A 26,720-nucleotide genomic window follows, 5' to 3' on the forward strand; every position below is an offset into this window, starting at 1 on the left:
CACGGAGATCCACGCCAATGAGGGAAGACGGTGGGGTAGAGATGGCTGGAAAAAGGGAGAAAGGGGAGAGGAGGTGGGGAGCAGCATGCTGGCTACCTGGAAATACATCAATGATTGTTAAAGCATTCAGTCTTTTATTTTAAATACACTTAACTACATTCTTTCACTAATGAGCTTCCCCAGCGCCTAACTGTGGGGAGGAAACACTAAGGTCCTGAAGGCTGGGCTCACAAAGCATAAGGTCCAATGGGTCCTCCCACGAGCTGGAGAGACTCAGTGCCCTGGCCAGGGATAGATGGGGTGTGTGTCTCTATTCTGAGGGATGAATGTAGGGGCACTTTTTTAAGGGTCTGGAGTGGTCATATCACACACACACCCCTAACCAATAAAAGCATGGATCACTGAAGTAATAAACTCTAAATTATTGCTGATAACAGGAGCCAGCAGTGAGAGTCTCTGCCAAGGGCCGCAGAGCAAGGGCTCAAGCTTCTGACCCCACAAACTTATCACATTATCTCAAGTCTTTTCTCTCCTAACAGACTGCACAGTCCTCAAGGGCAGAGAAAACACTTTACTTGTCTATTTTCCCTCCCAAGAACCTAAGAGCCAATGAGGTTCCAAAAAAAGCTCAAAATCATCCAATCAATGGGTATAAAACTGGCTGTTCTGTGGCAAATAGGGCAGTAGGGAAGGAGGAGGTTGGGTCTGACTGAAGCAGTACAGTGAGGACACCAGACCTGGAGTCGGGAGGACATGAGTTCAAATTCAGCCTCAGTGGCTTACTGGCTGTGTGACATTGGGTAAGTCACTCACCCTCCTGAGATGTTTTCCTTATCGATGAAATGAGGAGGTTGGATTATTCACAGACTTCTAACATCCCTTCCAGTTCTCTCAGAAATATCTGCCACTCCTCAGTCAAACTGGTGACAAGTCTCGAGGCTCTGGTTCTGTGGGCAGTCAATGCCCTGGCAAGATCCATGTAGGCTTACAGTCTATTGGCATGATCTTCAAGCACCCTCCCACCCCACCCCCAACACGCATGAAGTACAGGGGTATTTTAGCAGACAAAGAAGGTGCATCTAGGGGCAATCGTTGCATGCCGATCATCCTCAGGTGACTTCTTTTTAAGGCTTTATTTCCTTTTTTCCTAATGAACAAAAGTCTATTTTCACTCCCACCTTCCTCTACCCACTAGGGGAAAAAAATCCTGCCTTACTCATGTCCAAAAATGCTATCTCCTCGTGCAACTGGAGTCCAGGTGATTTCCAAGGTGAAATTCTGTTACTGCCACCCTAGAGACAGTCACTTCTGGTTGGAATTTCTTCTCTACTCACTTCCACTCTCCCCTGTAGACAAGGGCCATCGAAGATTATCTCCATCAGAAACACAGGGCAGGAAAACAACCAATTTGGCCAAGGTAATTCTGCTCCCATTAAAACCACAGGAGGATTAAAGTTAACTGAGGCATAAATGTTTCCTGTTTTACAGAAAAAAAATATGGGGGGTGTAATGTAATGCCAAGGAAAGCAACTTCCCAAGGTTCAGAATACCAGCATAGGTGTCTCCATTTTATTCAGTGACAAACCAAGAACAGAGAAGATCAAAACATGACATCATTCCAAATACAGCATTTACTAAGTGTGATTAAATAATCTCCAAGTACTACCCCACCCCAGGACCTTCCAATCATTCAATCAATTACAAAGTCCCTGTTCTAAATACTTCTCCAACCCTAGGCTGTACCTTCATTTAGTCCCATCACAAAGCCCCTCTTCTCAAATGGAGATTAGTTTCCAAACATAAGTAAAGTACATTCATTTGTTCAACCATAGAACACAAAAAGGTCAAAAGTTCCCCACCCCTGGATCACAATTGAATCTACCCCAGAGTTACATCAAGTTTAAGCACATCACTTAATACCCAAATGGAGGTCTTTTCTTCATCTTGACACCAGGCAAGTTCTCAGCAATCTTAGTTCCTGGGGAGACAAGGCTTAGCAAGGCTACAAGATACATTGCCAGTCCCTTCATTAATTCATCCTCTGTCTGTAGAACAGTCCTAGAACCCCTGAAAACATTAGCAAAACCCTCTCCCAGGATTTCTGTAAACATACAACAAGAAAATCCTTCTTCAGGGCTTCTGAACCAACAGAAAGGTTCCCAGACCCCTGCAACAACAGCACTGTCCTTCACCAGTGGACAATATTCATTCTGTCTGCAGGACAGTCTCCAGACCCCTGCAACAACAGCACTGTACTTCACCAGTGGACAGTATTCACTCTCTGTCTGCAGGACAGTCTCAGGGCTTCTTAACCAAAAGCCAGGTTCCAGGACTTTTTCAACAGAACTGTCTTTCACCAGTGGACAAATCTAGCAAAACAACATCAAAACAGACAGACAAAGTACCAGCAAAACAGCCATGTCTCCTCAGTCCTTGGCAGCTCTGGCGGCAGGTCTCAAAAGTCCAGGGCAATTCAAAGTGGCCCTCAACAATCGTCTCAGTCTCTGCCTCCACTCGAGGGTGCTGCTTCCAAAAAGTTCTTCTTCCTCTCTCTTGTCTCTCCAAATCTATGTCACCAGCTCCTCCCAGTTCAGGACTTTCTTTTCACATCAACAAGTCCATCCCACAGGTGGGATTAACAAGCTCTGGGTTTTAACACAATCAGCTTGAAAACCAAGCCAATACAGGGGAATCTTTAATTACCATTACTATCACAGGGGGGCGGCAGCTGAGAGGTCAAAACCAAGCCAATACAGGGGAATCTTTAATTACCATTACTATCACAGGGGGGTGGCAGCTGAGAGGTCAGGGTCTGTGACCACACTGGTGAAGCGAAAGGCTCTCCGGTCTAGGAATGCCATTTCCAAGTGCCAGGTCATAGTCGATGTCTCCAGGAATGGACACTACCTCCACCACCACAACCACCGCCCACATCAACAGCAGCAACAACTGAAACTCATAGAACACCCTAAGGTTTACAGAACACGTTAAGATGTTCTCTCACTGAATTCTCACAAGAGACTGAAGGGATAAGTGCTACTATTATCCCCATTTTACAGATAAGAAAACTGAGGCCAATAAGCTACCCAGGGTCAGTGTCAGGGGCCTGACTTAGCACTCTGTGCTCTATGCCCCCCCCACCCCCCCACTTCCCCCCGTTAGCTCTAACTGGCCCTGAAAGCCGAGAAAGCCCTTAAGAGCCAAAGCCTAAAAAGAAATCATGATGAGCTTATGCATGGTCCTGTCTCCCTAGAAGGAACGCTTTAAAGTGGACTTCGGCCATCTCCCACATCAAATGCTTTATCACACCCAGTGAGCATTCCGCACAGTGGGATCCGGCATGTACAAAACCCTTCCTACTGTGGAAGACAGTCACTCCCAAGGGTGCCGCTCATGAACTGGATGTAAAATACAGGTCCCACTCAATTAAGGCTCTCTCCACCGACCTTTTCTGGCACTAATGAGGTCTAAGATTTTTCCCAAGCCTTGCTGTCTTCCCCACCTTCAGACGCCTTATGAATTGATCCTTCCGAACCCTCTTGAAGGACTGATCCCCCCGGCACAGATCTCCCCTTGCCTGAACCTCGATGCTTTTCACATCTTGGTTCTATTTAGGGACGTTTCTACTTTTGCTCTAAGTACACTTTTTTAAAAGTGTCCAATGGTCTCCCTGTGGCCAAATCCAAAGGTCTTTCAGGCTCTTGCCTGAGCCCCAATGGGATCTGTTCTACAATTCCACAGTTCTGAATGATCAATGTGGAGTCAGAGACACCTATGGCCAAAGCTCCTTCCCCCTGGCATTTACTTAGCTGAAATGACGATAAGCCTCAGTTTCCTCACCTGTGGTGAGAACACCACCACCCATAGCACCCCGCACCCAGGGCAGGTGAGAGATTCAGATGAGGTCATGTTTGTAAAACGCTTTCAAACTTAAATGCACCATTATTGTCAGTCAAAGCCTGGCCCACGTCAAGGAAGCAGCATCCCCAGAACCTTTGCCCAATGCTGTGTGCTGCTAATACAGTGACATAATCCACCCTTTTCCCAAAATGTTTCCCATTAGCTGAGACATTCTAAACCGAGACTTAGTTCTCAGTGCATGTGAAAATAAGCCATCTCTTGGTTTCTTGGCAAAGAAACACACTCCTACTATGCTTTCCTTTACTTTAGTTTTTTTTACACACACAGGACTAGATTCCTTTTTCCCAGGATAGAATGTTAGCCCCTTGAGGGCAAGGATTTTGCCATATTAGGTAACATTTATATAGCAATTTAAGGTTTACAAAGTACTGTATGTGTTCTCTCATTAGATCCTCAAACAACCCTGGAAAGTAGGAACTATTATTATCCCCATTTTATAGCTGAGGAAAATAGCAATTAAGTGACTTGACCAAGATCACACAGAGAGTAAGTATCTGAGGCTGCATTTGAACTAAGGTCTTCCTGACTCCAGGCCCAGCACTCTGTGTGCTATGGCACTCCCTAGTTGCCCAAATGTCTTTAGACCCCGTACCTAAATACAAAAGCACAATATTTAATAAATGTTTGGGCTTGGTGACTGATTCTTCCCCAGTAATAAATATGCAGGTCCTTCTTCCCTGTCCCAAATGCTCAAACTGACAGAATTTCCTCTGTGTCCCCTACAGAGTCTTCAACCCTGATCATGTGGCAGATGAAAGATTATAATTAAAAATATGGTGATTAGTTTTATTGACTTGGTTTTTTCTCCTCTTCCTCTTTAAAAAAAAATTCTTTGGGGACATTCAAAGAAATAGAGGACTTTCAAGTGTTCCTGATGAAAAGACCAGAGCTGAACACAAAATTTGACTTTCAAATCCAAGACTCAAGAGAAGCATAAAAAGGTAAACAACAAAGGGAAATCATTGGGGATTTGATGAGGTTAAACTGTTTCTATTCCTACATGGGGAAATGGCATTTATAACTCCTAATAACATTCCCATTATTAGCGCAGTTAGAAGGAGTACACAGAGCCAGACGGCAAAGGTGTGAGTTGAATATAATGGTATGAGTATCTAAAAAACATAAAATTAAACGATGAGAAAGAAGAATGCAGTGGGAGAAGGGGAAAGGGAGAGGGAGAATGGGATAAGCTATCTGACATAAAGGATGTCTGAAAGAGGTTTCCAGGAAGGAAGATGGGGGAAGCGGGGAGGGGAGCACACAAACCTTACTCTCACCAGAACTGGCTAAGAGGGAATAATATACACACTCAATTGGGTGTAGAAATCTATCTCACCCTACAGAAAACAGGAAGGGAAGGGGATAAGGGAAGTGGGCATGGAACTAATCGGACTGCGGGCAGTTTGGGGGAGGTAGAAGTCAGAACCAAAATGCTTTTGAAAATGGACAGGATAAAAGGAGAAAGAAAAAGTAGGATAAACAGAGGGAAAACAGATGGAGGGAGATATGTAGTTGGTAATCATTAATGTGAAAAAAAATTTTACAGTAGAGTTTCTCTGATAAAGATTTCATTTCTCAAACATACAGAAAAGAGAGTCAAATTTATAGAAATAAGAGCCATTCCCCAATTGATAAATGGCCAAAGAATATGAACAGGCAGTTTTCAGACAATGTAGTCAGAGAGTACTAGAGTCACATGAAAAAATGCTTTAAATCACTACTGATGAGAGAAATACAAATTAAAACCACTCTGAGCTACCTCACCTCTGTCATATCAGCTAATATGACAGAAAAGGAAAATGACAAATGTTGGAGGGGATTGGGAAAATGGGTCATTGGTGAAGCTGTATACTGATTCAACCAATATGGAACCATGCCCAAAGGGCTATAGAACCACATGTCCCCTTTGACCTAGTAATACCACTACCAGGTCTGTATCCCAAAGAGATTAAAAAACAAAAAGGAAAAGGACCTACATGTACAAAAATATTTATAGCAGCTCTTTTAGTGATGGCAAAGAACTAGAAATTGTGGGGATGCCCATCAATTGGGGAATGGCTGAACAAGTTGTGGAATATGATTGTGACAGAATACTACTGGTTCCATAAGAGATAACGAGCAAGCAGAAATTCAGAAAAATCTGTTAAGACTTATATGAACTGATACAAAGGAAAATGAGCAGAAACAGGAGAACACTGTACAAGTAACAGCAATATTGTATGATGATCTACTGTGAAATAACTTAGCTATTCTCAGCAATACAATGATCCAAGACAATTCTGTGGGACTTACGACGAAAGGGGCTATCCATCTCCAGAGAAAGAATGAATATCTGAATGCAGACCAAAGATACTTTTTCTTTATTTTAGTTTTCTTTGGTTTTTTTTTTTTTTGGTTTGGTCCGTTTTCTTTCACAGAATGACTTACATGGAAATGAATTTTGCATGACTTTACACAAATAACCTTTGTCAATGATGGAGTCAGAGACTCAAAATTTGAAAAAAAAGCAAATGTTAAAATTGTTTTTACATGGAATCAGGAAAAATAAAATATTAAAAAATCCTTTGCTCTAAGGAACGGCTCTCTGGGAGACGGAGAGATACAGGAAAAAGTCTAGGAGATGTAAAAACAAAAGATAGGCATAAAAATCTACTATCAAAAATATTTAAAGTCTCCCATTTCAAATGTGAAGAAACATCAGCACAATCACTATACCAGACAATGGCCATTCTTAAACCTTTTAAATCCAAATTCTCCCACTTCACATATCCAATTAGACTGAAACAAACAAATCTAAACTACTTTTTAAAAAACACCAAACGTGATTTTACTCCAAAGCCCAAACCAACCTTAATAATGTCTTAAAAGTCTGAATTTACTCCACACTGAACTAGAGCGAGGCCAGCATCACCCTATGAGCAGTTAAGAGTCAGAGCTCCAGGACTTAGTTTTACTTATGCAATTTCGGAACAATTCACTTAATATCCCTGGGCCTCAGTTTCCTTATTTGTAAAATGAGGAAGACTAGATAACCTCTAAGACCCCTTTCAACCTGACATTCAAGATCCTATGAATACTCCTCCATCAGCTGACCAATTAATAATCTACAGGCATTTACCAGGGGCCAGGCACTGTACTAAGAAGTAGAGATTGACAGAAAGACAAAAAACACAGTGCCTCCCCTCAAACCACCAAGTATAGAGAGCAGATGGAGGTAATGGGAGAAGGGAAGGCATTAGCAGTAGGAGTGAACGGAGAGAGCCTGCTGCAGAGGGTGGGATGTGAGCCGAGCCTTGACGGAAGCCAGAGAATTTAAGAGGGGGAGGTAAGCGGAAAGAACATTCCAGGCATGGGGCACAGCCCAGGCAAAAGCATGCAGAAGGGAGATGAAGTCTTATATTCAAGGATCAGCAAGAAAGTCAGAGTTGCTGGATCAGAGTATGGGGAGGGGAGTAAAGTATAAAAAGACTGAAAAGGAAGGAAGGAAGAGGTCAGGGACCCCAAATAGGATTTTATACAGTATTTGATCCTAGAGGCACAGGGAGGCTTTGATGCTTATTGAGGGGGAGGCAGACAACATGGTAAGACCTTCGCTTTAGGAAGAGCCCTTGAACGTTGAGCAGAGGATGAATTAAAGCCAGGAGAGATACAAGGCTGGACACCAATGGGCAGGCTTCTACAAGGGTTCACCTAAGAGAGAAGAGCCTGAATTGGTGGCTGTATGAGAGATGTGGTGAATGTAGGGATGATGAGATTTGACATGACATTGTATAAAGGACTGGGATGATAGGATGACCCCAAGGTATCCATCCTAGGATTTGGAGGAACACTCAACAGTAACAGGGAAACTGGGAAAAAGGGAAGGGTTTGAAGGAAAAGATCCTGAGTCCTGGGCTGGTTGTCATCTATTACTCCTCAGTCATGTTATGTGACCGGCCCACTCCCTTTTGTCTCTGAAGTCATTCTTGACCTCCCTCCCCCAGCTGTTTGTACCCTCCTTACCAGAACCATTTTGCGTACATTTCTGTGTTGATTCTGTGTGCACCTGTGCAATGTGTAATGTGGTGAGCCCCTTGAGGGAAGGCAGTCATTCTGACTACCGAACCCCAGCATCTAGCCCAGGGCTGGGCATAGGCAGTAGATGCTTAACAAATACCCACAGATGGACTGATTTGTTCCACCAATCCCCTTCTCGTGTGCTCATGCCCACTATGAAACCCTCCAAATCTCCTTACTCCAGCCTTGGGGGGTTCCCTTGCAATTGTGACTCGCCTGAGTCCTCTGTACACAGCGGGGAGCTCTGCATTTACTCCCCAGCATTTTCAGTTACACCCTGAATTTTATTTCAGGCACCAATACCTCCTATGATTGAATGGGAAAACAGCCTGTCCCCACGTTATTCTTGAGCTTCTGGGAAATGGAATTGGAATAACATCAGAGATCTCTTGGAAGATGCCCAGTCTACCTGTGTTTTAAAAAATACAAAGGTCGTCCCTGCTAGTGAACTGCCTCAATCTAGAAAAAAAAAAAAAACAGGCAATGGGGAACTTTAAACATCTCCCCTCCCCACACAGAGTCCCCTGTCTTCTTGGGGACCAAACCAATTAGCCAAGTCTCCACTTAGCCTGGCATTTCTCCAACATGTGGAATTCCTAGGAGAGAAACTCTCCCCACAATACAGGCTGGCAATTCACTTACAGGGGAATAAGCATCCTCTGTGATCTTTTCCAGCATTCTGTCTATGAGCTCCTATGCAACAGACAGTCCAAGAGGGCTGCTGCCCCCCCAAGCTGCCGGCAGGGGCACAGGGAAATTCAACAAATGCTTAGCGGCTATGAGGCAGACCTTCTGACCACTATACCACACAACCTCTCTCCTTTCCATAGGCCTGAGGAAGCCAGAATAACTAATGCTAACTGCTAATCCTGGATGTACCTACCCTTCCTATCCAAGAATATTTTTACCTTCACGACATTCTTATGATGATTAGAGACATTATTTATGTTGTTCAGACTGAGAAACGAAGGCAAGTGCCATTTTAGAGACACACGCTCAATGTCAGCAAGTATACAGCCCAGGTTTTGAGAGCCAAAAGGGCTCCCGGGTTCAAATCCTGCCGCACTTTACCCTCAACCTGTGTAAGTCACTTTGACTCTCCAATGCCTCAGTGGCCTCATCTGTAAAATGAGAGCTAGCGGCTCCATCTACGATTCATCTGGCCCAAGCTGCCTACCCTCTAAAGTTACTTCCCAAAACACATTTATCAGCATATTAAAGATCACTGTAAACACTAATGTTATCATTCAGGTTTACTTCCAAGTCCATTTGAATTGAAAGCAGTTAGAAACCAAGAGAAGGCTTTTCAGCAGGGAAGTAGAGCGATCAGGCAGAAACTGAGAAGCCTTCCAGCCTCTGTGTCCTCAGCCTTTGTCTGAGGGGAACTCGGGGACCCCAGCCTCCCAAAGCAGGGAGCTGCCAGTCACAGAGAGAAGTCCCGTGTCCCCGGCATTTACCTTACACGCCCGGGGATAAGGCAGGTGGCATGAGCCACAGTGCTGCTGCTGCGGTTCTGAGGATGAGAGCCCTGAAGAGCAGCTGTCCGTCCTCACCAGGGATGAGTCACCACAGCCCATCGGGAGGGACCGGGATCGGCAGGGCACGAGCAGGCAGAAGGGAAGCCACTTCCCGGGCAGTCAAGGTACAGCCAATAGCAACAGACTCATCCTTCTCAGAGAAGGCAGGCAGGCACATGGAAAAGGGGGAGGGGCAGGGAACCTTCAAGGAAAGGCAGAATCCGCTTCTTCAGCAGAAATGAGGGCCGGAACATGCATTAGAGCAGCACCCGGGTCTATGCAAAGTCACGACTGGAAGGCGAGGCACAGGGAGAGAGAGGGTCGGGGGGCCCAGGAGGCCTCCATCCATCACACCCCCAAACACATACCTCCTGTACAGATAGAAAAGATCCATCCGGGCTAACGGCCTCCACCAACACCATCAGGGAACCGCTTTCTCTGCTTCTACTTAGAACTAATTGGGAGACATGTGGACGTGGGCCAAGCAGCCTGACAGATGGGGCTGTCACCTACCTGGACAGAGGGGCTGGCGATGGCCAGTCCCAGGGCTCACTGCCTCTGTGAGTTGCACGCACACACACGCCCCATCCAACACAGCCTTCTGCCCACTCCAGGGGCACCAGGAACAACATGGCAGGGCAGGTGAACGGCCCCAACTCGGAAACAAGAAGGCCTCATTCCAATCCCTACTCAAGACACCTCCTGGCTGGGTGGCCCAACCCAAAGTCCCCTCATTCGTCTTTAAAATGGAAATAGTAATACCTGTAACAGTTATCCGTGAAGCTGAAATGAATGATGTACCCTGGATACTCTGTAGCATAATATAAATGACTAACATCATCATCACCATCATTAAATGGAATATACCACCACTGCTGACCTTTATGATCTAAAATTCCTAACCTGTTTTAGGTGACAGACCCCTTCCCCAATCTGATGAAGCCTACATACATCTCTCTTCTCAGAATAATGGTTTTAAATGCCCAAAATAAAATACAGAGATTATGAAGGAAACCAAATATATGGAAACAAAGCTGTAATTGATTTTCCCCATCCAGGTTTGGAGCCCCCCTGGAATCTGTCCACAGGCCCGTGGAGCCCAGGTTAAGGAGCCCCTCCTGCCCCAAAGCCCCATTCACACAGAGAAACTGCCTCTGGAGGGAAGGGGGTGGGGGGAGATGCCTCCAGGATGTGTTGCCAAGCAGTGGAAAGAAGAAGAAATTATCTAATGCAGCCATCAGTGTCTGTTTCCAAGTGCTGAGGCAGGCTGAAGCAAGGACCAGGAGGCATGTGCCAGGACTCAATGTGCAAGCAGAGCTCATCCCTTAAAGAGACCCCAGCCTCGGGAAGTTGGACAGGATCTAGGGTCCAAAATCTGGAATCAAGAAACCAGGGCTCATTGACTGGCTGGGAGACCCTAAACCAGTCCCTTACCCTCCCTTTGGGGCAGCCAGGTGGCGCCACAGTGCACAGAGTGCCAGGCTTGGAGTCAGGAAGACTCACCTTCCCAAGTTCAAATCCAGTCTCAGACTCTTACTAGCTGTGTGACCCTAGCCAAGTCACTTCACCCTGACTGCCTCAGTTTCCTTGACTGTAAAATGAGCCAGAGAAGGAAATGGAAAAACTGCTGTAGCATCTTTGCCTAAAAAACCCCAGATAGGGTCACAAGTCACACAGGGCTAAAACAATCGAACCACAACGCTCGCTCTTTAACCTTCACCTTATCTCACTACCTGCCATTCAGCTGCAGTCTTGTCCACCCACAGAGACTTCCTCCCCTTCTCTGTCTCCATGGAGGAGAGCCCCCTTCCACAGACACGAGCCAGATTCCACACTTCTTTCCAAACCAGAAGACCAGAAGCCCAGGTCAAGCTGGAACAGGTCTCATAGGCTGCTGGAGCCCACCTCCTCCTGTTACATTTCAGGCCTGCAGAGCAGGGACTAAGCACCAAGGAAGCCGAGTCTGTCCTTCAGACCGCTGGACCTGTGCCCAGCATTCAGATGCCGATGCCTCAGACCCAGCTCTGGCTGCCTCATACACTGGGGGGCTTCCATATTTACACCAGTCTCTGTTTCTTCAGTTTCATGGCTGCCCAGGACTAGTCTTGTCCCAGAGAACCAAAGCACCATCAGTTTGGAGTTGGAAAGGACCAGAGAGGCCACCACTTGGCTCATTAGCCAAATGAGAAAACAGCCACAAAGAGATTAAGCAAGCTGCTCAGTCACACAGAAAGTAAATGGCTGATGTGAGATCTGAACTCATCTCTTTCTGATGCCCACAGCACCCCTTTCATTGTCATCATTCAGTCATGTCTGATTCTGTGACCCAACTTGGGGCACTCTTGGCAAAGATGCTGGAGAGTGGTTTGCCATTTCCTTCTCCAACTCATTTCACAGATGAGGAAACTGAAGAAGACAGGGTTAAGTGACTTGGCCAGGGTCACACAGGTAAGAAGTGTCTGAAGCCAGATTTGAACTCAGGAAGATGAGTCTTCCTGACTTCCAGCCTGGCATTTTATCCACTGCCCACACAGCTGCCCTATAGCAGCCTTGAGCAAGCCCTAAATTCTAAGCTCTAAAACTATCCCTCCATGGCCCTTTGAATTGCCTGTTCTTCTATTTGACAAACATTTGCTAAGTATTCCAAGCCCTGTGCAAGATACAGGAGGTACACAGGAAAAAGTCTTGAGCAGTCTACATTACAGTAGGATAATATACACAGATAATCTCAGGTAATTCATGCTGAGGTATAGATGACTGATGTGTACCTTAAGATTTAAACCTTCTAGTGGGAATTTATATTTTTTAAGTAGTTAATCCGAATGAATCTTAAGTTTGGAAAATCACTGCTGAAAGAACTTCACAGATTATCTAGCAGAATGATTACCGGCACTGGAATTTTATCTGTGAGTCAGTGAAATGAAAGGAATTTTATCTTTTATCTGGGCAGGAATTCCCTCTACATTACTCCTCCTAGAAGAGGTCCAGAGACTAGGGACCTAGCTAGGCAGGTAAAGCACTGGTTTTGAGGGCAGGAAAATCTGAAATCCAATCTGGCCTCTGATACTTACCAGATATGTGACCCTGGGCAAGTCACTTCTGGTTGCCTTAATCCTCTGACAAAGGAAATAGCAAACTACTCCAGTATCTCTGCCAAGAAAACCCTGTGGGCAGTCTGGTCAACGGGGTCACAAAGAGTGGGCAACACCACCACCTTCAGGCCTGGCCCCTCCTGCGGCACAAGAAGGGAGCTACACAACGCGGTACCTTCTCACAAGTAAAGGGACACTACTTCTCTCTAGAGGAGGTTTTGTACACTGTGTCCATGCTGGAACCCCATAGGATGGACGCTTGGGTTACTGAAATGAGGGGCTGAACAACGTGGCCACAAAGTGTAAGCCTGATGGAATCACGGGGGGGGCGGCTGCTGGACGAAGGTAAGGCCAGCCTGCCCGGAGCTTGAGATACGTGCTTACACGCAATCTGGGAGGAGGAATCAAGGAAAGCGCTTCTCGAACCCAGAGCCTTTCTGTTCAGGACAGAGGACAGTACCTATTTCCTAGACGATGTCATCTCCAAAATCCATGGTTCTAGCACAAAAGGGAGATTTCTGGCTGTTTCTGACATTTTCCCATGCCCCTCCCAACCTAGTCCGAGGCCGAGATTGACACCTGCCTCCTCCAAGGTCGCTGCTGTACCTGCTTCACACAAGGCTCAGGTTTGCTCACAAAGAATCTCCTTTTGGAATTCAGCCTTGCTGCAGAGGAGGGACAGGCATTTATTAAGCACCTAATGTATACCACACACTGGGCAATGCTTCTTACAAAAATTATCTCATTAGAGAACAAGCTCAATTCTCCACTTCACAGGATTGGGGAAGGAAAAAAGGCCCCAACAGGAGAAAGTATTTGCTCCAGATCTCAGAGCAGGCCTCTAAGCCTGCTCCCATGCTTCTCACGCTACCGTCGGCATCTTTTCTTTCAGTTTGAAGGAACAATGTTTCCAAAGACTCGAGGACAGTCTTCCTGGACTCCACCAGCGTTCCCGTTCTAAGGGAGCGGTCAATACATCTAATTTCTACAAGAATGCTTGAGAAGGCATACGGCCAAGCAGTACTTTATGAAGACAATAAAAATCTCTATCATTTTAATAAAGCTTATTCAAAGCCTTTCTTGAATTGCATTTTATTTAGGTCATTGGATGGCAATGTTTTACACTCAGCTTTTAATACTAAAAAGGTAATTATCTGTAAAAATACCACAAGAAAGATGACACTGAATTTAGTATAATAGGAAAGTGAAATTGCCCAGTATCAGAAAACTCTGAGGTTGCAAGAGAGGGAACACTGACATCCTCCAATAATCCTGCCTAACTAGACTGATAGGAAATTTCATTAAGCACAGCCCATCCGTTCCACTCCAAAGAATTTCTGCCCAGGACAATGGGTATTATAAACACATCTTTTATGTAACCTGAAACAGGAGCCCCTGAGGATGGGGTGACCACACAAAGCATCATGGGAAATTCCACGGAAGATGCCCTCTACCCTTGCAGGCCAACGACATCCCCTCAGCATCTTTTTATACCCCTCGAAGCAGACACACAGCAAAATCTAATTCATTCAAACCTATGACTGAGCTAGGAATGAGTCTAGAATTAGAGAACACATCCCCTAAGTGTGATTTTAATACTTTCAATAGCCTATAGCAAACCGAATGGGGATTAGACAAGATTGCTCAACACTCCAGTCCTTGCTGAACAGAAAGGGGTCTTACCTCTAACAAATCAAAGACAGTCCTCAATTAGCTTAACAAGCAACCCAGAAAAGATTCACTGAAGGGCTAAGATCATCGAACAAACAGGATAATACATTTTCCTGTTCTGCATCCTTCTTTGTCCTCTATCAAATAACCATAACTTTAGCTAGCTGAAAATGTAGCCTTTGGGAGGCATTTTTTAAATAATATTTTATTGTTTCCCAATTACATGTAAAAACAGTTTTTAACATTCTTTTTTTTTTAATTTTAAGTTCCAAATTCTCTCTCCTCCTTCCCTCTCTCTGAGATGGTAAGAAATCTGAAGTAGGTTATAAATGTGCAATCTTACAAAACATATTTTTGGGAAGTATTTTGGCATCGTATGGAAAGAACAGTCAATTTTCAAAAAAGAAGATATGTTTACCATTAATAACCATACAAAAGTTCACCAAATCATAAGAGGACAGGATACAAAAATGAAAACAACTCTGAGATTTCGCCTCACACCAATCATCTTGGCAACAGTGACAAAAAACTTAAGTGGCAAATGTTGGAGGGGTTGTGGGAAGACAAACATCGACATACTGTTTGCAGAGCCTCAAGTTGGCCCAATCATCATAGAAAACAATCTGGAATTCAGTATGTCATTATACTGTTTCTTGTCTTACCCTTTGACCGTGAAATACCAATACTGGGCACGTCCCTCCTCATAAGGAAAGGTTCTATTGGGGGTTGAGGGGAGGGCAAGAAGGGGGGCAGGGGTCACTGAGCAGTCACAGCAATGTTGATGGGGAGAAAAAGAAATCAATTTCTAAAACAGTTGAAATAACAAATATTCAGGAAATCTGAGTTCAGGTCTCAGTGGTCACAAACTAAACTAATTGTATGAACCCAGGGAATTCTGTCAACTCGCAGGGTCTTTTCCTTTGACACGCATGAACCTGTATGTCATGAGGGGCCAACAAGTTCAGGCACATGGAAGTGTTTAAGCAGGGTGAGGAAAAGGGAGGTTGCTTCTCTTTACTGAGAGGAGAAGATGATTAGGATAAAGCCATTCTAGCAAGAAGACCTGAATGCACTGACTTTCATTTATTTCCATCAGAACTAAGACTTACACTGTGGCTCCAGTCCCACACTAATCAGTCGACTTCACAATAGGACCATGCTACTAGTTATCGATCAACACAAACCTTAATCTAGATTCACCCAAGTCAGGAACAATGAGATTATGATGTCATTACTTCACATTATTACCTCTTGTCTGAGAACAATGGGTCTACAATCCAAAAGGGTCCCAGCCAATGGTCCACCATAGAACTTCCCTTCTCTACAAGAATTCCTTCATGTGCCCAATGACTTCCCAGCCACTCCATCCAACCCCTTCTACTAACACTCAACACTACCCTCAAGGGGCGGCTAGGTGGCACAGTGAATTTGAACCTGAGTTCAAATCTGGCCTCACACACTTAACACACACACACACACACACACACACACACGCACACACACACACACACACACACACACACAAACCAACTAGCCATGTGTAATATAACGCCAAGGAAAGGCAACTTCCCAAGGTTCAGAATACCAGCATAGGTGCTCTCCATTTTACTCAGTGACAAATCAAGAACAGAGAAGGTCAAAACATGACATCATTCCAAATACAGCATTTACTAAGTGTGATTAAATAATCTCCAAGGACTACCCCACCCCAGGACCTTCCAATCATTCAATCAATTACAAAGTCCCTGTTCTAAATACTTCTCCACCCCTTGGCTATACCTCCACTTAGTCCACTACAAAGCCCCTCTTCTCAAATGGAGATTAGTTTCCAAACATAAGTAAAATACCTTCATTTGTCAATCAAAGAGCACAATAAGGTCAAAAGTTCCCCACCCCTGGATCACAATTGAATCTACCCCAGAGTTACATCAAGTTTAAACACAGCACTTAATACCCAGATGGAGGTCTTTTCTTCATCTTGACATGAGGCAAGTTCTCAGCAATCTTAGTTCCTGGGGAGACCTAGGCTTAGCAAGGCCACAAGATACATTGCCAGTCCCTTCATCAATCCATCCTCTGTCTGCAGAACAGTCCTAGAACCCCTGAAAACATTAGCAGAACCCTCTCCCAGGATTTCTGTAAACATACAACAAGAAAATCCTTCTTCAGGGCTTCTGAACCAACAGAAAGGTTCCCAGACCCCTGCAACAACAGCACTGTCCTTCACCAGTGGACAGTATTCACTCTGTCTGCAGGACAGTCTCCAGACCCCTGCAACAACAGCACTGTCCTTCACCAGTGGACAGTATTCACTCTCTGTCTGCAGGACAGTCTCAGGGCTTCTTAACCAAAAGCCAGGTTCCAGGACTTCTTCAACAACAGGACTGTCTTTCACCAGTGGACAAATCTGGCAAAACAACATCAAAACAGACAAAGTACCAGCAAAACAGTCATGTCTCCTCAGTCCTTGGCAGCTCAGGGGGCAGGTCTCAAAAGTCCAGGGCAATTCAAAGCAGCCCTCAGCAATTCTCTTAGTCTCTCTCTCTGCCTCCACGAGGTGCTGCTTCCAAAAAGTCCTTCTGCCTCTCTCTTGTCTCTCCAAAATCTATGTCACCAGCTCCTCCCAGTTCAGGACTCTCTTTTTACATCAACAAGTCCATCCCACAGGTGGGATTAACAAGCTCTGGGTTTTAACACAATCAATTTGAAAACCAAGCCAATACAAGGGAATCTTTAATTGCCATTACTATCACATTCCAAGCCAACACAGGGGGATCTCCACATTCCACACCGTGCGACCTTGGGCAAGTCACTTAGCCCCAATTGCCCTCCCAAAAAGAGGCAAAAAAAAAAAAAAATAACTTCCCTCAAGTCATGTCAACAAACATTTATTAAGCACTTATTAAGTGCCAGACGCTATGCAAAGCCCTGGCAATACAAAGAAAGGCAAAAGACAGTCCCTGCCCCCAAGGAGCTCCCAGTCTGAGGGAGACAAGCAAACTACTGTGTCCAAAAAGATGCACACAGGATAAATTAGACACATGCCCTCCAAAAAAGGTGTCCGTGATGGGCTCTAGTAGAAAGAACCAAGTCTGAATTTCACCACCAACACTTAACCGTGCGAGTCTCAAACTTCCTGAGAAATTGAGGATAACACTTTTAGCATAGGATCACAGATTAAGAGGTGGAAGGAACTTTAGAAGACATTAAATCCAACCCACCTGCACCCCCACCCCAGATACACACATCTTACAGCTAGGGAAACGGGCGCCAGACCATTAAGTGACTTGCCAGGGTCTCACTGCCAGAAAGTGAAGCCAGGTCTTCCGGATTCCAAGTCCAGGCTGCCTCTCCTGGTGCTGACCTCCAGAGGGTCAGATGGTCACTGGCTGGATCAGAGATAACAAAACTTCGGAGTACTATATGCATAAATGTGAGTGGCTGTTCTTATTCAGAGATCAGCTGATAGCGGAAGAATGTAAAGATACCCACCAGGCACATAACCTCAGATTAGACAGCAATAGAAAATTCCACCCAAGAAGACTTGGGAGTCTTCTGCCACTCTGCCAGAAACCTTTCCCATCCCCCTTCATGCTGGTGCCTTTCCCTCCATCAGAATGGGCTCCTTCAGGACAGGCAACAGGTTCCTGCCTTTATTTTTTTTTGTTGTTTCCCAAAGCTTAGCACAGTGCGCCAGTATGCAATAAGTTCTTAATAAATGCTTGTTTACTTGACCAAAGCAAAGTTCTAAAACCCTGAATGGCCAGCAAGGACTTGAGGAGGGTTTGTGCCGTCCCTCCTTGACATTCCAATCAGAAGTAACATGGGTGCATTTCTAATTGTCCTTTAAAAACAAGTTATATTTGATGGTTTATGAATCATCCTGAATCTTCCAGTCCTGGAGAAGGGCCATTCCCAAACAGATGCCTCAGACTTGTTGCCCCTCCTGGGCATGCTGAGAATACTCTTGCCAGGGACACCAAGGATTTGTGAAGTCTTCACAGCATTCAATATTCTCTAAGAAATACCTTCCCTGATGCCCCTTTTATGGTCTGATCCTTCCTCATCCAGGCTTTCTCCTTGCTTCATCTTCCTCTGCCCATGAGTCCGCATGTGACCTAAAGGCTCTGCCCTCAAGTCTGTCTGTCTCTCTCCCTCTCCCCCACCCCACTTCCAATGCTTCAACTAGCACCTCGATGTCAATGAACCCCAGGTCTATATATTCACCCCCTATCTCTCGCAGCTTCCCTGCAGAATTATCTCCATCTAGACCTCAAACTCAACCCACCTAAAACTCAGCCATCTACATATTAAAACAAACCCCCCCCAACTCCCTTAGTGAGGACAGGGCTGCCATCCTCCCAGTAACCCAGGCAAAAAGCACTCACCTTCCACCTTTCCCTTACATTTTATCAGGTGTCAAGCACTGTCAAGCCTACCTATGCAACTTTTAAGTCTGGATGTGGAAGAAGGAGATAAAAGAGAGGGAAGGGATAAATGGGGAGAAAAAAAGGAAGAGGAAGAAACGCTTCACAAGCTGCAGACAAGCTCTGATTCTCCCCCAAATTTTCAAATGAATGAAATTGGTCAGAGGGACAAAAAAAAACCCTCAGAGACAAGAAACAAAAATCACCAGGCTTCCTGGGAAGAAGGTCAAATGTAGTACTTTGTTCAGAAGGCTAGGGAATATACCTAAGTAATGTTTCACATGGCCCTTGGCAGGAGAAGAGAGAAAGGAAGCAATGGTGAGCCAGCTGAAGCAGAGAGTGACCTTTCCACAGGGGCTACATCTGTTTTCAAAGCAAAGAAAGAACAGAAACCTGCCCTGGTGGGTTATGAGATCCATCAGCTGGCACCTAATGGGGCCAGCTTTGAAACAGCAGCCTCAAGGGGACTGCCCCGGCCTTCATTAACCCATCCTTTGACCCCAATTCTTCAACAGGTACACACAGATCCCATAAGCAATTTCACTTTTAAATCATTTAAACTGTTCAAAAAGCGATACCCAGACTCCTTTTCACCACAACTGTGGGAATGCCAGTCACATACCTAACCCCAGGTCTCTAACTGAAAGATACTACCATTTAGGGGCGGCCAGGTGGCTCAGCGAGTAAGAGCACCGGCTCCAGTGTCAGGATGACCTGGAGATCGAATCCCGGGCTCAGACATTTAGCACCACACCCAGAAATAACTGGCCATGTAACCTTGAGCAAGTTACCTAACCCCGATTGCTTTAAAAAAAAAAAAAAAAAAGATACCACCATTTGAAAAAAAAAAAGGAAAGGAAAAAAATAGATTGAAAATATAAACATCACCTGCAAGGGTATAATGATCAGGTTTGGAATAGGCTGTACTTAAAAGCCCCATGATGAAAGCATCTGGTCTTGACTAAATACCTTGGACTAGCACAATTCAAGGGGAAAGTTATCCCCCTCCCAGGGCAATTAACCCTTCCTCAAACTGCCAGCCTGGGAAAGAGGCTGGTGGGTCCCCACAGGCTCCACAGGCCATCTGCCTCCCAGCATCCTGAAGGAGAGCTGGTCTCCCTTGGCTCTGCTCCTTGCCCAGTGGAGAATACAGACTTCTCTCCTTCCATCTCTGAGGACATGGGGCCTCCACAGAGGAATGCAGATGCCCTGAGGAAACAAAGGCCAGGGCCTGCATAACCAGACCTCTCAGCCTATCCCCTTGGGGTTCTCTGCTCTCCTTTTAACCTAGATGATAACCCCATGTATCCCACCCATGGGCACCTACCTTTGAATGAGCTTCCATGTGGTACTTGGCACAGTTCTGGAGCTGAGCCACCCAACGCTGCTTTTCCTTAGCATCAGCAGCTGAAAGAGGGACAGGGAAAGACACAGTTGGCAAGGACCACACCCCAGAGCACCTGAGGGGGGGGAGGCCGGTGCCCAGACCCCCAAGCCCAGCAGGCTGCTGAGAACTCACAGACAATCCCCAAATGAAACATTAAAAATGCATCCTCAATGTCTCACTGAAGGGGAAGAAAAACCACCCTTTTTCTTGCCTTCCAGGAGTCACTTTTGCTCCTTTAAAAATGCAAGAGAGAAGAAAAAACGGCACTTAGTTTAAAATGTTTCTTTTCCACATGTGGCTAATAGAGGTTTTAAAGCCCAGCTTCGCAGGGCCCTTTGTTATCTAACACAGAGCGTACAGCGGGGTTATTAACATTTCAAAATCAGTTTATGGTTGAATTACCATTTTAATATGTATTCTTTGGGGTTTTTATTAAGATGGGAAAGGATAAGGTACAAAAGAAAACCTCAGAGAACCCAAAATGAGTGCGAAAGGCCATTAAAAGTTCAAACTGCCTGCAAATCTCTTGGGTTTCTTGGCCCATTGACAGGCTCTCCTCAGCCCCTAACTATATGGACTCAGAAACATCCTGTACCTAAAGTGTGTATGCTGCAGATCATGTCAGGAGATATTGCCTACAGGTCAACAGTTAATAATACAGCCCAGATAAAACCCTCCTGAACTACTATTACTCAAAATAATGTGTGTAAATATTATTATCGTTGTTATTAAATAAGACCTTCACATTTAGAGCCCCAATGGGCATTTAGAGGTCAAAGGAACATAAGCAGAAGGAACCTTCGGGATCATAGGAACACAGATTTGGAGACATAAGGGACTCTGGAAGACACCCCCCTCCATAGAGCCGGAAGGGGCCTTAGAAGGACATCCGGTCCAGCCTTTTCATCTTACAGATAGGGAAACTGAGGCCTCGGTTATGTGACTTGCCCAAGGTCACAGACCCAATAAGCAGGAGAGGTGGGATTTGACCCCAGGATCTCCTGACCCTCAAAGTGGGGCCTTCAAATAAATGGTTATTCAGAGAAGCTAATATACAGTGTGTGTTTTGCAGACCTCAGGGCTCCATCTAAACATGAACTATTACTACTGACACTGGTAATACTGCAAGGGCAAGTCTGGGAATTCTTATATCATTTTCCCATTTGGTGCTCAGAGGTGGCAAGATTACCAGATTACCCAAAATTTTCAAAAGACCATCTGAAAACTGTGCCCTATGGACCCGCCACCGAGCGCCCGTGACATGAGAATGCCCCTGGCCCACACCCAAGCCCAGGCACCATGCCCAGGGAGAGCAGGAGGAGCAGGGGCCAGTTTCTTTTTTGTCCATAGCTAGGGGGCACAATGGTTAAGAGCTCTGGGTCTGGAGTCAGGAAGACCTGAGTTCAAATCCAGCCTCAGACACTGTGGCCCTAGGCAAGTCACTTCACCCTGCTTGCCTCAGATAGACAGACAGACAGACAGACAGATAGATATACACATTTATAAAATGGGCTGAAGAAGGAAAAGGCAAAACCACTCTAGGGCCTTTGTCAAGATAACCCCAAATGGGATCATGAACAGTCCTAGCAGGTGGCAGGCGCTCCCATATATTTGAGGAGAGGTTGCTTACAAAGTCTTGCCCTCCAGACATTCTGCAGAGTGGGGTCTGCTCCCCCATGCTTCTGACCACAAAGGAGCGCCACAGTCCAAACGGCTGGGCACTGCAGCCAAATTCAGCCCTGTGACTCCTTCACGGTGCTGACGCAACGCTATTAAGTTAACAAATGAGGTTTAGTAATCAATGGTCTCTAACTAGAGGTTAGTTAACCTTGCCTACTCCTCTGGCCAACCTGATTGGGTTTTTCTCCCGTGTGGTTTTTGTCATTTTAGTTTTATAAACCACAGGCAGGAATAAGTGCCAGCAAGTTTTCCCACCTATTGTTTCTGCTCTGACAATTTATTTAGCAATAAACCAGCTGGCACTGCCCGGGACCATATAAATCTCGGCAGCCAGAGGGGACGCTGCATGAATCTCAAGAAAATGTATTCTTCTCGCCCGCTTTCCCTCCAAACAGAGGCTTCACCCTTGCTTCTGAAACTGCACCCATTTGTATTTTATAGGTTTTTGATGGCTTTATGGAGCTACTTCTAGAATATGATTTTTAAGCAGATAATAAAAGACATTAACTACTTTCTGGTAGACAGAGCGATATAGCAGAAAGAACCCAGGGTTTGGACTCAGGCAGCCTGAGTTCAAATTCTAATGCTGTTAAGTGACCCTTGAGTTACCTAAGCTCTCTGGGCCTCAGTTTCCTCATCTGTAAACCAAGGAAAGCAGACTTAGTAGCCCACTCCAAGGGTCACCTGTTAACTGGCACCACAGCAGTGAACAAATAAACAGGCCGTCTACTGAGACCCTCAGGGTTTGCCACCAAGACCAGAACATCCGCTGGCTACCGTACCATGATGCCATCAAAATACCGCAGGGTTTAAATTTCAGTTTTGCCACCTACTGGCTAGAGGAATTGGCTAAGCCCAGCACAGGCCACTTCAACTCAACAAACATTTATTCAGCACTTGCTGCTGAGCTGGGCACAGGAGACAATAACACAAAGAAAGGAGTATGTCCCTGCCCACAAGGAGCTTAGGCTCTGGGAGAGAGATACAGTGTGTACAGAACACTACAGAGACAGAAAAATGCACATTGATTTTGTGGGGACCCCAGGACAGGCTGGGGAATGGGTACACTCAAGATTCTGTACCCTCAATGGGCTACAGAGAAACAGAAGGAGAAAACAGGACCTCCCCAGGATGGCATGCACGCTCTCCCAGACTCTGATACTATGATTTCTGCTAACTTTGGGCAGCACGACCTCTAAATCTTGTTAGCAAAGCTCAGTGGAGGTCTCATGGAGCAGGATTTCAGAGGAAATGAGACTCTGTCCCCGCAAGGGGAAGAATCCTCTGGACGTTCTATAACAGGAGTTCTGGACCCATTTTTTGGTATTGTGGACTCTTGTGGTAAAGCCTGCAGACCCTGGCCTCAGACACTAGCCATGTGGCCCGGGACAAGTAAATCAGCTTCCTCAAGAGTAAAATGGGGATAGTAACAGCCCTTACCTCACAAGGTTGGAAGAATCCAATCAGATGTTTGTAAAGAGGGCTCAGTCCAGGAGCGGGCACACAGGAGGCCATACAGAAATACTTATTCCCTCCCTCCCTTCCTTCCTTCTCAGGAAAATGGGACTTTTTTTAAGATTCATAATTAAATGAAATGCTAAATTTCAGTTAGAAGATGGTGAACATAAAAATGTAATCTTCACCCCCCCCATTCAAATTCACAAAAAGAGATCTATCCCCAGGACCACTGGGGTTCCATTAACTCCAGGGTGAGAATCCCTACTCTAAAGAGATGCGACATCCCCTCAGAGATGAAGGGACCCAAAAGAATCTGTTGACAACAAATAAAATTGTAGGGAAGAGGTGGGTTTGGGATCACTTCTTGTGAAGGAAAGTCCTTCTCCTTTTCATTTTAATTATTTTCCCCCCAATTATAAGGCATTTACTTTTTCTCCCTCTTGCCTCCCTATAAAACTTTTGCAACAAATATACATGGTCAAATAAAACCAAATGTCACAATGCCCATGTTTATAAATATAGTCTCTGCCTGCATCCACTTCCTAGCTTAGGTGGATGGCACATCGGTCCTCTGGAATCATGGCTCATCATTGCCTTGAACAGATTCTTGATTCTTTCTGAGCAGCTCATTTTTACAATGTTGCTATTAGAGAAGGGGAAGGGTCTTTCTTCCCTCAGGGGAGCCCCTTCCCATGTCTCCACCTAACTCTGGTGGGGAAAAGCAGAGCCATGAGGCCGGGACCACAGTTCTCATCCCAGGGCCCATCCAAGGTAAGTACAAGAAGGGAAGGAGGGAGAGCATTGCAGTGGTGCCTCCGATGCCGGCACAGACAGCCACGGTGAGACAGAGGACGTACCTCTCAGTTTGTACACCTCTCCGTTAGCAGAGTACACTACCAACATGTGGGGGGCTTCATCACTCAGAGATACTATGGCTCCGGCTAAAGACAGGGCTCCTCGCGCCTTCTGGTTCTTACTTTGTTCATTCACAAAATACTGCAGAATCCCAGACTCGAAATCCAGCATAAAGTACCTGTTGGGAGAGACCACGAGGGCATTATTGTTTTTTCCTAAGAAAAGGGAACATTGCTAAGGCCCTCTAACAGCCCCAGCAACACATAAGAGCAAATCAACTAAGTCTCCACAATTCATTAAGTGAGAAATCAAGACTCTCCCAGGTGTTTCACCAAAGGTGACCCACAGGGGGTGGATGAGTCCACAACCATGAGTCCCTAAGGGCAGGGGGTCTGGGTCCTTTTCTGCCATTCCCATCATTGTCATTTCTTGGTGCCCAAATATGAAAGCAACAAAGACTTGTGTTAAACCTGTAGTGAGCATTTAATAAATTTTGCTAGCTTCAACCTGGCGTGGTGAAAAGCCAGGGGATGGATTCTTTCTGCCACACCTTGATGCCCGCCCTCCTGGAGGATTCCCCAGAAGCACCTGGTATTTGCCAGGAAGTCTCTGACAGGCAGTCTGACTGTCCCTTGCCCCCTCCACCAGACAGCAACAATTAATTAGAAAAACAATCACCATCACCAAGAATGCTGGACAGCCCCTGCCCTTGCAGTTAGGTGGCACTGTGGTGGATAAAGTGCCAGGCCTGGAGTCAAAAAGACTCACCTTAAATTCAAATACCATCTCAGACTCATACTAGCTGTGTGACCCTGGGTAAGTCACTTCACCCTGCCTGCCTAAGTTCCTCACTGGTAAAATGAGCTGGAGAAAGAAACGGTAAACATTCTGGTATCTTTGCCAAGAAAACCCCAAACGGAGTCAGGAAGAACTGGAAATAACTGACAAATGATTCAACAACAAAAACTATTATTTTAAAATTACTATGAGCGATTTGGAACGCTGTTACATGAGGTGGTTAATTGTTGACAATTTTTCCGAGAATTGTTAATATCCTTCTGGTCTTATTGCTGGGTCAAAGGGTCTAGGCAGTTAATAACTCTTTAGGCATAATTCCAGATTGCTCTCCCAAAAGGCTGAATAGCTCAGTTTCACCAACCAAGAATTATGTGTTCCAATTTTTCCACATCTCCTCCAACATTTGTCACTTTCCCGTTCAATCATTTTTAGTCATTCTGGTAGGTATAAAATGATATCTCAAGGTTGTTTTAATTTGCATTTCTCTAATCAATAATGATTTAGAGCATTTTTATATGACTATAAATTGTTTTGATTTCTTCATTGGAAAATTGCCTATTCATATCCTTTGACCATTTATCAATTGGGGAATGAGTCATAGTCTTATAGATTTGACAGAGTTCTTTATATATATTTGAGACATGAGACCTTTTTCTGAGAAATCACCTATAAAATTTTCCCCTCAATTTTCTGCTATACTTCTGATCTTGGCAACATGTTTTATTTGTACAATACCTTTTTAATTTGATGTGACTGAAATTATCCATTTTACACCTATTTCTCCTGTTTATTCATAAATTGTTCACCTATCTGTTAAGTGTGATAAGTAATATGTTCCATATTCCAAATTTCTTGTAACATCTCTTTTTATATTTAGGTTATATATCCATTTTGACCTTATCTTGGTAAATTGTGCAAGATATCAAGATATATGTCCATATTGGTCTACTGATACCTGGTCTATTTCCAAAGATGATTAGAGAAAAAGGAAAAGAAATCTATATGTTCTAAAGCATTTATAGCAGCTCTCTTAGTGGTGACAAAGAATTAGAAATTACAGGGATGCCCATCATCTCTGTAGCGGCAGGCTAAACAAGCTGTGGTATAGGATTGTGTAATGTTAATGGAATTTAAAGATCCCCTTGTATTGGGGCTTGGTTTTCTGGTTAAGTGTTAAAACCCAGAGCTTGTGAATCCCACTTGTGGGATGGACTTGTTGACATGAAAAGAGAGGGCTGAACTGGGAGGAGCTGGTGACGTGGATAGAGAGGCCCAAACAGAGAGAAGCCAGAAGAACTTTTGGGAGCAGTATCATGGAGGAAGAGAGAGAGAGACAGAGATAGACAGACAGACAGACTGAGAGAAAACTGCCAGTCAAAGCCACCCGGTTTGCTGAGGGCCAGTTAGAGCTGCCCAGGACTTTTGAGAACTGCCACCAGAAGCTGCAGAGAACTGAGGGGGCATGACTGTGGTGCCGGTATATTTTTGTCTGTTTTGATGTTACTCTGCCAGATTCATCTGCTGATGAAGAACAGTGCTGTTGTTGCAGAGGTCCTAGAACCTTACTGTTGGTTCAGAAGCCCTGAAGGAGGATTTTCTTGTTGTATGTTTACAGAAATCCTTGAGGAGGGCCTTGCTGATGTTTTCAGGGATCCTAAGACTGTTCTGCAGGCAGAGTGAATAGATGAGGGTGCTGGCAATGTATATTGTGGCTTTGTTAAGCTTTGTCTCCCCAGGAATAGAGATTGCTGAGAACTCTGGTCAAGATGAAGAAAAGACCTCTCCTTGAGTATAGAATGCTGTGATGATATTAGAACCTTGTTGTGGCTTAGGGGTAGATGGCCTTTGTGCTCTCCAC

At 45.1% G+C, this 26,720-nt stretch overlaps 1 protein-coding gene across 1 annotated transcript in view; it reads right to left on the reverse strand.

Moving 5' to 3' along the window:
- Nucleotides 1-26,720, reverse strand: part of OSBPL10 (oxysterol binding protein like 10) — a 215,765-nt gene that overhangs the window by 129,185 nt on the left and 59,860 nt on the right. The window contains exons 2-3 of the mRNA XM_069088572.1: nt 24,067-24,242; nt 20,012-20,091 (exon numbers count right to left, since the gene is read on the reverse strand). Coding sequence (XP_068944673.1) covers nt 20,012-20,091; nt 24,067-24,242 — 256 coding nt within the window. The remainder of the gene's footprint in view (nt 1-20,011; nt 20,092-24,066; nt 24,243-26,720) is intronic.

This window comes from Petaurus breviceps, unplaced genomic scaffold (genome assembly GCF_028583685.1).
Source record: "Petaurus breviceps papuanus isolate PSGF00001 unplaced genomic scaffold, PetGlider_PUasm1.0 185, whole genome shotgun sequence".
Taxonomy (NCBI): Eukaryota; Metazoa; Chordata; class Mammalia; order Diprotodontia; family Petauridae; genus Petaurus; species Petaurus breviceps.